This window comes from Odocoileus virginianus, chromosome 7 (assembly GCF_023699985.2).
Source record: "Odocoileus virginianus isolate 20LAN1187 ecotype Illinois chromosome 7, Ovbor_1.2, whole genome shotgun sequence".
Classification (NCBI taxonomy): Eukaryota; Metazoa; Chordata; class Mammalia; order Artiodactyla; family Cervidae; genus Odocoileus; species Odocoileus virginianus.
The window spans coordinates 62,112,309-62,125,667 of NC_069680.1; the positions used below are offsets into that span (position 1 = coordinate 62,112,309).

At 38.0% G+C, this 13,359-nt stretch overlaps 1 protein-coding gene across 1 annotated transcript in view; it reads right to left on the reverse strand.

Moving 5' to 3' along the window:
* The window catches only part of MICU1 (mitochondrial calcium uptake 1), a 224,997-nt gene that overhangs the window by 35,944 nt on the left and 175,694 nt on the right, over window positions 1-13,359 (reverse strand). Inside the window, exon 9 of the mRNA XM_020896445.2 lies at window positions 7,120-7,257. Within this exon, the coding sequence (XP_020752104.2) occupies window positions 7,120-7,257 (138 nt within the window). The remainder of the gene's footprint in view (window positions 1-7,119; window positions 7,258-13,359) is intronic.

A 13,359-nucleotide genomic window follows, 5' to 3' on the forward strand; every position in this document is an offset into this window, starting at 1 on the left:
AGAAAAGAAAATTTATTAAGTTAAAAAAAAAAAAAATGACCATCTCCAAGAAAAAGAAATGCAAAAAAGCACAATGGTTGTCTGAGGAGGCCTCACAAATAGCTGTGAAAAGAAGAGAAGCGAAAAGCAAAGGAGAAAAGCAAACATATACCCATTTGAATGCAGAGTTCCAAAGAATAGCAAGGAGAGACAAGAAAGCCTTTCTCAGTGATCAGTGTAAAGAAATAGAGGAAAATAATAGAATGCTAAAGACTAGAGATCTCTTCATGCAAAGATGGGCTTAATAAAGAACAGAAATGGTATGGACCTAACAGAAGCAGAAGATATTAAGAAGAGGTGGCAAGAATACACAGAAGAACTGTACAAAAAAGATCTTCACGACCCAGATTATCATGATGGTGTGGTCACTCACCTAGAGCCAGACATCCTGGAATGTGAAATCAAGTGGGCCTTAGGAAGCATCACTACAAACAAAGCTAGCAGAGGTGACGGAATTCCAGTTGAGCTATTTCAAACTCAGCAGTGGCCACAGCACTGGAAAAGGTCAGTTTTCATTCCAATCCCAAAGAAAGGCAATGCCAAAGAATACTCAAACTACCGCATAATTGCACTCATCTCACATGCTAGTAAAGTAATGCTCAAAATTCTCCAAGCCAGGCTTCAGCAATACATGAACCATGAACTTCCAGATGGTCAAGCTGGTTTTAGAAAAGGCAGAGGAACCAGAGATCAAATTGCCAACATCCGCTGGATCATCGAAAAAGCAAGAGAGTTCCAGCAGAACATCTATTTCTGCTTTATTGACTATGCCAAAGCCTTTGACTATGTGGATCACAATAAACTGTGCAAAATTCTGAGACAGATGGGAATACCAGACCACCTGACCTACCTCTTCAGAAATCTATACAGGTCAGGAAGCAACAGTTAGAACTGGACATGGAACAACAGACTGGTTCCAAATAGGAGAAGGAGTACGTCAAGGCTGCATATTGTCACCCTGCTTATTTAACTTATATGCAGAGTACATCATGAGAATTGCTGGGCTGGATGAAGCATAAGTTGGAATCAAGATTGCTGGGAGAAATATCAACAACCTCAGATATGCAGATGACACCACCCTTATGGCAGAAAGTGAAGAAGAACTAAAGAGCCTCTTGATGAAAGTGAAAGAGGAGAGTGGAAAAGTTGGCTTAAAGCTCAACATTCAGAAAACTAAGATCATGGCATCTGGTTCATCACTTCATGGCAAATAGATGGGGAAACAGTGGAAACAGTGGCTGACTTTATTTTGGGGGGGCTCCAAAATCAGAGCAGATGGTGACTGCAGCTATGAAATTAAAAGACGCTTACTGCTTGGAAGGAAAGTTATGACCAACCTAGACAGCATATTAAAAAGCAGAGACATACTTTGTCCACAAAAGTCCTTCTAGTCAAGGCTATGCTTTTTCCAGTAGTCATGTATGGATGTGAGAGTTGGACTACAAAGAAAGCTGAGCAGGGAAGAATTGATGCTTTTGAACTATGGTGTTGGAGAGACTCTTGAGAGTCTTTTGGACTGCAAGGAGATCCAAACAGTCCATTCTAAAGGAGATCAGTGCTGAGTGTTCATTGGAAGACTGACGTAGAAGCTCCAATACTTTGGCCACCTGATGCGAAGAGCTGACTTATTTGAAAAGACCCTGATGCTGGGAAAGACTGAGGGCAGGCTGAGAAGGGGACAACAGAGGATAAGATGGTTGGATAGCATCATTGACTCAATGGACTTGAGTTTGAGTAAACTCCGGGAGTTGGTGATGGACAGGGAGGCCTGGAGTGCTGCAGTCCATGTGGTTGCAAAGAGCTGGACACGAGTGAGTGACTAAACTGAACTTAACTGAAGCGACAGGTCAAAGTCCTGAGTAAGCTGTCAGGCTCATTACTACAAAACTAGTAGTGAATTTACTCGGTTATGCTCTGAAATATATTCTCTTCTCTGGTATGTATAGGGCCGTGAGGGATAGGAAATAGAGAAAAGGCTGAGGTATATGACACTAATTGTATTGGGCATGGGGAGAACTGAAAATAAAATAGGGGAAAAATAAAATTAAATCTCTGAATAGTAACTCACAGCTTAGTACTCTTGAGGGAGGTACAGGTTTCAAAGGTAATCAGTAACACAAAGCAAATCAGTGAAGCACAGTTCTAAGCTTTTAAGTGTAATGGCCACATCTTGGGTGCGATTCTACATAGTGGTTTTGGTGGACACCCAATTATTGGGGTTAGAGTTTCTCAAAGGTTCTGTGATCAATGTTTCTAGAATCTGATATCTTATGAAGACCACAATGTGGGTTTAACAGCTCAAGTATCTGTGAGAATATGTGAACAGAAGAGACAACATGAATATTATCCACAGAAAACAAGAAAAGTAAATAACCCAATAGTTTTATTATATCTTTATTAGGGCACATAGTATACATTCATCAATGCATCTGATAAACAATTGCCTGTGAGACATCATACAGAGGATGGCAAAGATGAATAAGAAGTGCTTTTAAGAGGCTGAAAGTTGAGTGAGTTGTATTATAATTATTTATTATATCTTCCTCCACTATGAGAACAGACACCTGGTTTTGCTCATTCTTATATTTCGAATATTTAGAAGAGTGCCTGGCACATGTGTGCTCAATAAATATTGATATGAAATTAGATAGTTCTTTGCATAGATATATATTTTATTAGACTATTACAGACTACATATTTCTTGAGGATAGGTGATGGCTTTATCTTTTATCCTACAGTACCTGGTTTTGAATATAGCAATGTCTGCCACTGAACTGTAACTTTCAATTCATTCTTGAGTGGATTTGCTAAATTATTAAAGCTTGTGGTGTCTTCACTCTTAATCATAGAGAACCAACACTGTGAATTATACCTATGAAGTCTCAGAAAACTCTTTCCTTTAATGAGGAGAAGAAAGCAATTTGAAGGATAGAAAGTTTAAAAAAATTTAAGTTGAGTCACATTTGACCTAGAAGAAAAATTAACAGGAAAAAAAGACAGTGGGGGAAAAAAAAAAAAAGACAGTGAGGGGAATGGGGAAAATCTGATAGATGTTAGGGACTAATCTTGAAAACAAAGCCAAAACATATTTTCCATAAAACAAAAAAAGAAAGAAAGAAAAGAAAAATCTGCCTTTGTTAAATAAGAAACATGGTGGTTACTCACAGCATTAACAGAGTTATTTTTCCGGGCATGGAAGGTTCCCCAATTCCTCCAGCTATTACTCAGGGACAGAATTGGAGATACTGATGAGGCAGACTTTTCCAGCCCAGTGGCTGGCAAGCTTCATTGCACATTAGAATCACCTGGGGAGACTTTTAAGCACTACTGATGCCTGGACCCACCCTCTGAGCTTCGATTTAGTTGATTTGAAGTCTTAACAACCACATTTCTGAAAAGTTCCCCAAGTTGAGCCTACTGGAAAACCAGGTCCAGAGGACTGCGTTAGAGGAAGAGTATTTTTTAGGAAAAACAGAATTTTGTTAGAGAAGGGACAAGATCTGTAACAGGAAGCCTTAGATTTTAGTCCAGATTGTGGGCAGATCATTTATTTATCTTCTTCTCTGTCTCTATATTCTCAAAGGCAAAATAAGATCTAGCAAAGCTGTTAGAAAGACAAAAATGGAAAATGGGTATGAAGCACTGCGTGGTCACTAAGATGCAAATATTTATTTAATACCACCACTAGGACCTTCAATCTTTTAGTTCTGGTTTGAAATTTTGTACAGAACCCCACACAGAAAGTGATTAACATGTGCCAAATGAAAACTTACATTTTCATGTTAACAAATCCAGAGTGGAATAAAGGAAGCAATTAGAAAGCAGATAGTCATTCCTCTATAATGGGAAATGGTCCCAGAGAGATGGACTGGTAACCTTAGGAGGAAAGGCCCTTCATTAACTCTCATTTTAGTTAATTGCTATGTTCACAAATTATTTAACCAATATGAGAGTATAATCAATCTCCATCTCCTTGCTAAAAGCAGGCTAGAAATTCTGGGCCAGAAATAATTTAGCACCCCAGATTTTTATCACCTGACAAAATTTGTCTTTTCACTTCAGGGCTTTTTTGCAAGGTCTTCAGGTCCTAAATTAACTCCTGCCAAAGCTAGAATACTTTATTTCTTCAAGGGCGATGTCTCCAACACCCAATTTATTGCTTTTAAATATAAATTCATATCAAAACATGAATTAACCTATTATGATAGATAATGTTGTTTAGTTGCCAAGTGGTGTCCAACTCTTTTGCAACCCCATGGACTGTAGCCCACAAGGATCCTCTGGTCCATGGGATTTTTCAGGCAAGAATACTAGAGTGGGTTGCCATTTCCTTCTCCAGGGGATCTTTCTGACCCAGGGTCAAAACCTGTGTCTCCTGCACTGGCAGGCTGATTCTTTACCACTGAGACACCTGGGGGAGATAGAAAATTATTTTAAGGTCAAATCAATGCCAGGACTAAAACTTTAAAAATAAGTTTGGTCGAGGATCTCCCTGGTGGTTCAGTGGCTAGGACTCCATGCTTCCAATGCAGGAATGGGGGTGGGGCATTGCAGGTTTGATCCCTGGTGGGGATGTATGCTGTGTGGTGCAGCTAAAACATTAAAAAAGGGTCTGGTCAACAGAAAGGTGTACTCCCTATAAAAGTCACCTAGATATTTGTGATCAACTTTCTGAAATCATAACTTCCAATAGATATGAGCTGTGTAGTTACAGGAGTTCTCTTTAGGAGAGAAGCATTGTCCTCTGTCACTTTCTGTTAGGGTATCTTCCTTCATAGAGAACACCTTCAGACCGGCTGGACTGCTCAGAGAAGCTGACACTTTCTCTCAGAATCCAGCCTGCTCTCAGTTGCAGTCCACAGCCTGTTCAGAGGTCCTTTCAGCTTTTCAACACCCAAGGTATGGAGGAAAAACTCTAACTGATAAGAACTGCTTTCCACCAACTTGGGGGTAAAGCTATTCAAGCAAGATTTCCTACACAAAGACTAAGAAAATGGAAACAAGCCCAGGCAATTCTATTTCTTACTGGGTCTTTAAAGTTTAGAGCCTGCATAAAGGACAAGGGTCTCAGCTTACAAGGTCAGTTAAGTGATCTAGCCAACGTCCACAGAAACTTCTGAGGCAGGACTTGAACTCAAGTCTTCTAGCTTCATGTCAACTGTATCATACTACCTTAGTAATCCCTCATGGAACATGTTTAATGTTAGGTCAATTTTCCAGGCATGGCTCAACAGTAATTTCTGTCATGTGGAAAGGGTGTTGGGCTGAGAATGATATCTGGTGTCTAGACCTTGCATTGCTGTGTGTGTTTGTGTATGTGTGTCTCTCTGTGTATGTACATGATCTTTAAGAGATCTGGCCTCTTTACTAGTTTTTGGTTCAGTTTGTTCATCCCACCACCTAGAAAATCCCAGACACTGACTCAGTTCTCCCATCTGCTTCTTCCTGTACCAGATACAGCTCTGAAGGCTCTCACAGAGCAATGTTGACTACTGTCACCACAAATCCATGGTCTCCAATCTCAATGCTGCTCAAAAAAGACCCATTCATCTCCTCCTGAAATCTCTAATAACCTTAGTCTCAGTCTTTTGCTTCTATGCTTGCTCCTTTCCAAACTATTCTTCATAAAGCATCCAGAGTTGTCTCTTTAAACATACATACAATCATGCTATTTCCCTGCTCACAACTCTTTAATAGCTTCTCGTTGCACTGTGAATAAAACCCCAACTCATTACATACCTACAAGGTCTTGCAGGTTCTTGTCCCCATCCTCCTCCCAGACCTTATCTCAGGCCATTCTCCTCTTTGTTAGTATTTGTCAACTGTAATAATCCCCGTTTAGCTCCTTACACATGCCAGATTCGTCTTTCCTGCTTGTTATGGACTGAATGTTTGTGTCGTCTCACCCTGAAACTTAACACACTGAAGCCTTAACCCCCACCGTGGCTGTATTAGGAGATGGGGCCTCTAAAAAAATAATTAAGGTTAAATGAGGTCACAATGCTGGGGCCCCAATCACATAGGATTAGTGTCCTTATAAGAAGACACATTAGAGAGCATGTTCTCTCTCTGTATAAACACTCAGGAAAGGTAATGTGAAGACAGAGCAAGAAGGTGGCTGTCTACAGGACAGGAAGAAAGCTTTCATTAGAAACCCAATTTGCTGACACACTGATAATGGACTTCTAACCTCCAGAATAGTGAGAAAACAAATTTCTGTTTTTTAAGCCACACTGTCTATTGTATTTTGCTATAGGAGCCCAAGCAGAGTTAATATACTACTGCCTCAGAGTTTTAAACATATGCTATTTCCTTCTTTCTGGAACCTCCCTCTTCCTTCTTCCTTCCTTTTTTTCCAACTTCCTCACTTTCTGTTTAATATGCCTTCCAACTGGACCACTGTAATAAAACAACTCTCCCAAAGGTCACCATTTCACCAAAACCAAAGGGTATTAATCATTTTATTTTACTGGACCCTCTCTTTCAAATGGGACATTGTAGATCTCTTAGTTTTTGAACCCTCTTCTTCCCTGGCTTTGATTTCAGTACTTTCTCTAGGTACTCCTCTAACCATTTCCTCAAGATTTCATTCTGGAACTGCTTAAATGTTAGTGTTCCACTTGATCTTGCCCTTGGCTCATGGTTCTTTTCTGTATGACATTCTCCTTGGATAACTTCATCAATCTTCATGATTTTAATTCTAATAGTGTGTTGATGATTCCCAAACCTAGCTCAGTCCTCTAAAATAGATTTGAATATCCAACTTCTGGCTAACCATCTCTACTTGGGTAGTCCACAGGCACCTTAAACTCAAGATATCTACAAGTGAACTCTATACGTCCCCTGGTGAACCAGTCTCTCTCTTTCAATTCACTATTTCAGTTCATGGTCACATTGTGATAGGAACAAAAAAACCTAGGGTCATTCGGGGCTATCCCTTCTTCTTCACAAATTGCTTTTTTTTTTTTTTAAGTACCAGAAATAAATTAGTCATAATTAGTCACTAGTTCACTCTCATTATGTTAGTACCTTTGCAGTAACAATATGCTCTCATGGTTTCCTCTAGGCAAAGATACCTACCTTTCCCTCTTTGAAGTGCTTCTTGAGCTGCTTCTGCATGGCAGTCAGCTTCTTGGACTGCACTCCACTGTAAGCCAGCAGCATGCCACCAAACTGCCTCTCAGTGATTCTCCCATCCACAGGGTCATGGCGTTCAAACTGGAAAGTGAACAGAAAGAGTGTTCACGGGGTCAAATGGAAAGTATTTTGACATGGGATGTGGAAAGATCAACTGTTGGATTCTGAGAATGAACTATAATTCTCACCAAGATTAAAAAAAATTGAAACACAATATTTGGGTTTATATGCCAGATCTGCTGCTAAGTTACCCAACTACTCTAGGAGTGAATTTTCTCACCAATAAAACAGCTGCTGTAACATCTCCTATATCTTCTAGATCAGGAACTTCCTTGTGAGAATAAAGACAATGCTAAAACTCCATTTAAATTAATCAGTAATATTATTAGTAATAAGTGCTCTCTGGATCATCCACATCTCTGTTACTCAGAGAAAACTTAAAAGTTAATTATTATAAATTTGACCAATTGTACATACCAGTTCCTTGATCTGTACTTAATATTGTTATACAGACCTCTAAAGATTTCAAAGAAGAGCAGTGTGTTTTCCAGTTTTCCCCCAAATGGTAATCAAATGTTAGAACATCAATAGAGCTTGAAAAAAAATATATAGAGCGTACGATGCCTCAATTAGACATGCATACTTATCACAAAGCTACAAAAAAATCATTAAGCATATTTAAATATGCAGACGGAAAGGCTAAGCACAAAAAACTTTGAGCTAATTTAAGTAATATCAGAAAACTAAGACTGTCATTTAAAAACAGAGAGAAGTTATCTCAATACCAGCTGCAGTGTTAATGATATATGTAAATGCCTAAATAATAAAATGGCTAAAGATGGGCCTAGAAACCAATTAGAAAGCAAAATGATTTCAACATGGTAAAATTTCCCCATGGTTTTATGGAAAATAACAGTTACAAAGAAACTTCCCGATTCCTACATGGTAGGGCAAAATCTTATTCTCCTAAGAAGGGTTATATATAGACATAACACATTGCTAAGTAAGATCAAGTCAACAAACATTTCCTGAATGTCTACTAGTTATCTAGCACTGTTAGTCACTGTAGGGTACAGGAAAGAAGATTCAGTTTCTGTCCTTAGGAACTTTACCATCTAGTAACAAGATAAGGTTTACATGTAAGATATAAAATAAGGAAGTATATAGTTAAGGGTGAAAGTCTCTCTCAGTTTTTATTTCCTTGCTTAGTTTGGTAAATTGATATACACTTTGTCTCCTCATTGGTCAGACTATGTCAGTGATCAAGACACACGAATTACATTTTAACAACAGCAATCATTGGCTGATAGTGTACTATGAACCAGGTACTTCACGCATACAATTTTTCATTTAATTGCTGTAACAATCCTATGGAGTAGATATTATCAGCTTCATTTTACAGTTGAGAAAACTGAGGTAGGTGAAGTTAGAGCTGGGGGTCATATGTGGCTCTGTCTGGATCCAAAGACTGTTACCTCAATAACATACTATTTCCTCCTTCTAAACACCAGTACATATTCATCCTATAGGATAGCAATATGTTGTTTTGGATAAACTTATAAAGCAAGGGTGCTTAGTCATATTTGAGTGAGAAGCAAAACTCTTTCCATAGAAGTCAGCATCAATATTAAGCAAAAGCTTCGTTTTTAACTCAACCACTCAGTATTTCATGTTTGCCACACCATCACTTCGACAGAGCTGATTAATTCTGGACAATACCAAAAGTTTTCAGGATTTAATTTAAGTTTGATTTATGATTCAATTAACCACCCTGAAACAAAAATGGAGGACGGATAAAATTTTTTGCAAATGAACATACTTTCTGCAATGTTTAAATCAGATTTTCAGTGACATGTGATACCCAGGCCAAAGCTGGGCTTCTTCAATGCAAGTGAAACAAAGCTGCCATCCCTGCTCTCCTAGGTTTCAACTATTTAGGGCATTCATTCTACCTTTATCTGGGAGATTTCACAGTTGTTAAGAAATCCCATAAATTTGAATTAGATGAGTTAAGTTTTATACCACAAGATAGATTCAAGGTTGCAATGTCTCTTTTTACAGTGTTGGCAGCAGCAGCAGTGTGCTCAGGCTTATGAAAGCCTGCATTCATCTGCTCTCCACAAGGGCATAAACCTCACCTCTGCCACGTCTCAAAGCAGTAAAGACAATTTCCAGTGGAGATCCCCAAGTAACAATTCCAGTGCTCAAATTAGCATTTTTACTAACTTTCTTTGGAAACACAGACTTGTCTTTTTCTATCATTATTATTATTAATATTTTGATGTGGTTGGAATGTGAAAGGGCATGAAAGTTAAAGTGTCCGACTCTTTGCAACACTGTGGACTGTAGCCTGCCAGGCTCCTCTATCCATGGAATTCTACAGGTCAGAAAACTGGAGTGGGTAGCTGTTCCCTTCTCCAGTTGATCTTCCCACAGGGACTGAACCCAGGTGTCCCACACTGCAGGCAAATTCTGTACTGTCTGAGCCACCAGGGAACCTAAAAACTATAAAACTCAGCTCCAGGCTGTGCAGCCCACTTCAAAGTTCACTGCCTCTTCTGTAACTAGATTTGGAGCAGCACTGAAGACCTACTAGGCCAGGGGTCTTCAAGGGTAGCTTCTCAAGGGCCTGCATTAGGGATGCATTTTCAAGGGCAATAGCTTGACATCATGTGTCACCACATGAATATAATCCCCAAGGTCATGAGAGGGTCTTTGGGGAAACAAAGATTATTGCAAAATTATCACAGTGTAGAAAGCTTCTATTTATACATCTGGAGGCAACTGAAATGATTGGCTTGTATTTTATTTATCAGATATTGATAAAGCCTCTTAAGTTTCCACTTCAGTAGGACAATTAAGAAATTCCATTCTATTTGATCCTGTGGCACAGAATATATGTGTTCCAGGGTACCACCCACAAATTTCACTGCTCCTTCAGACTGTATTAACAAAGCTACAGTAATAGAAACAGCATGATACTGGAATGAAAACAGACATAAACATCAGTGGAACAAAAGAGCCCAGAAATAAACCCACACACCCTGGGGTTACCTAATATGACACGGGGATAAGAAAACACAATGGAGAAAAGACTATTCCTTCAATAAGCAGTGCTGGGAAAACTGGAAAGACATAGAAAACAATGAGATTAGAACATTCCCTCATATCATATACAAAATATCCCACATATAAAAAAACAAACTCAAGATGGTTTAAAGATCTAAATATAAAACCTGAAACCATAAAACTCCCAGAAAAAGTCTGACATAAATTGTAGCAGTATTTTCTTGGATCAGTCTTCTAAGACAAGAAATAACATAAAAAGATAAACATAAAAAGAAATAACATTAAAAATGAAATAAAAAAGAAATAACATAAACAAATAAACACATGGGACCTAACTAAACTTAAAAGTTTTTGCTCAGCAAAGGAACCAATGACAAAACAAAAAGACAACCTATGGGATGGAAGAAACTATTTGTAAGTGATGAGAAGGGGTTAATATCCAAAATAAACAAAGAGCCTATACAAGTCAGTATCAAAAAAACCCAATCAGAAAATGGGCAGAAGACCTGAATAGACATTTTTCCAAAGAAGAAATACAGATGGCTAACTGGCACATGAAAAGATGCTCTACATCCTTAATTATTAAACAAATGTGTGAATCAAAACCACAATGAGGTATCACATCACACCTGTCAGACTGTCTATCATCAAAAAGTTTACAAATAAATGGTGGAGAAGGTAAGGAGAAAAGGGAACTCTCTTCCTATACTGCTGGTGCAAATATAAATTGGTGCAGGTCACTACAGAAAACAGTATGGAAGTTCATTAAAAAACTAAAAATAGAAGCCTTAAATGACCCATCAATTCAACTCCTAGTTATATCTATCTGGAAAAAATGAAAACACTAATTCAAAAGACACATGCACCCCAGTGTGCATACCAGCACTATTTACAATAACCAAGACATGGAAGGAACTCAAGTGCCATCAATAGATGACTGAATTAAGAAGATGCAGTATATATATATATGTAATGGAATACTACTCAGCCATAAAAAGAATGAAATACATTCATTTATAGTAATATGGGTGAATCTAGAAAACATTATGTTTAGTGAAATAAGTCAGAGAAAGACAAATACTATTATCACATGTGGAATCTAAAAATATTACAAGTGAATGTATATATAAAACAGACACAGAATCAAAGATACAGAAAATAAACTTATGATTATCAAAAGGAGATGAAAGGAGGGACAGACAAATTAGGGGTATGGGCCTAATAGATACAAACTACTATATACAAAATGGTAAGCAATAAGGATGTATTGTAGAGCTGAGGAAATTATAGCCATTATCTTGTAGTAATCTATAATGGAGAATAATTGCAAAAATACTGAATCACTATACTGTACACCTGTAATGAACACAATACTGTAAACTGACTATACTTCAATAAAACAAACAAAAAAAGAAATTCTAATCTGTTGGATCCTGTGGCACAGAACGTGTACGTTCAAGCACACTACCCCCCATTTGCATGGCTTCTCTGAGACTAGGAAGAGAGCTGAGCTTAGCACTTTCTCTTCTGTGCCACTGCCACTTTCTCAAACGGATACAAGCTGCTGGCTTCCTGTTGTTCCCCAGGGAGCTGCAGGGCAGAGAAACAGGGGACAGAGAAGAGGAGCCAAAAAACTGTCTGCAAGATTTTCCCTCGGTTTCTGACCACACTGTGCCTCTCACTCCCATCCTGGCCCCTTGTGGAGAGAAAGAACAGTTCTCTGGAAAGACAGATGGGGTGTGTGTGTGTGTGTATACACACACACACACACATATATATATATATAGAGAGAGATGAAATGATTTAAGGAAGAAGGGAAGCTAGGAAGAAAACATGTACTATGAACAAAGGCCAAAATAAGATTAGAAAATAGTAAAAGAAAACAGAAATCAGTATCTGCAAGTGGGTCTTGATTTAGTAAAGACTTCTGAGGTTAATATATTTCAACAAATGTAAAAAATTCTCTCACAAAATTACATTTCAGGAGACTCTGTCTACCCTTCAGAGTAAATCATGCCCTTTTACAAGTATAGGCTTTTCCTAGCTTATGAACTGTACAATTCAAGTAATGCATAGTAATCTCAAGCCACTGAGCTGAATACATCTATGTTTTTCCACCTGACAGTATTTGGATTTTGAGATGTAAATCATGTCACTGCTGCTACTATTAGGAGTCTCAGAAAAACTGTCTGTTTTGGAAAAATGATTTCAGGCCAAGTTCTCTACTGCAAACCACACAGCAAACATAGTTTAAACATTCCATAGTTTAAATATGAAATCTATGTTTCTACAATTGGTAAGGGACATTAGAGAGCCCCAGGTCAAATTACCTTAATCTTAAGGTATGAATTTTCTTATTCTTTAAATACAAGGTGCATCTTCATTGTCAATAATTAATATTACTGTCTTTTGGCTAGGAGGAAGGCCTACAATTTGGATAGAAGGCAACATGATTTAGTGCCCTGAGCAAGGGCCAAAACAATCCATTGGCATCTAGGGCCATGAGATTATAGATTACCAAATTTTTAACTTGCTAGACTCTTCTACTTCAAATCCAAGGATTCTTTCCATTTAAAAATGGTTTTAAAGAAAATTCACGCTGGTGAGCAAATCAAGTGACTAAAAGACATGAGTACCAATCACACAGTTAGATCAGAAAAAGACTAACTTTATAGTCTGATAATCAAAGTTAGGAAAATAACAAGACTAACGCATGAACTTAATATAGGATAATAAAAATCAGGATGTATTTGACTAAAGGTGTTGGAAAAAACTATTTTAGATCTGGAACAAAGGGATTCAAGGTTTGATAAGTTTTGGTTTCATTCCATACAAGGTAATATATTTAAATGACTAGGAATATAGGTTTTAGAATCAGCTGCCTGGGCCTGCATTTCAGCTTGAACCCATACTTGCTGCTGTGACTTACTTTCTCTAAGAATTCAACATCTTCTCACCAAAAAAAAAAGGAGATAATATTTACAACCTCAAAGTGTTATAAGGATTAATTGGGATAATGTGTGTAGAGAAATTAGTACAGAGTTTGGTGCATAGTTTGAATTCCAATAAATGTAGCAATTAATATTCTTATCACCATACGATTTCTCAGGAAAG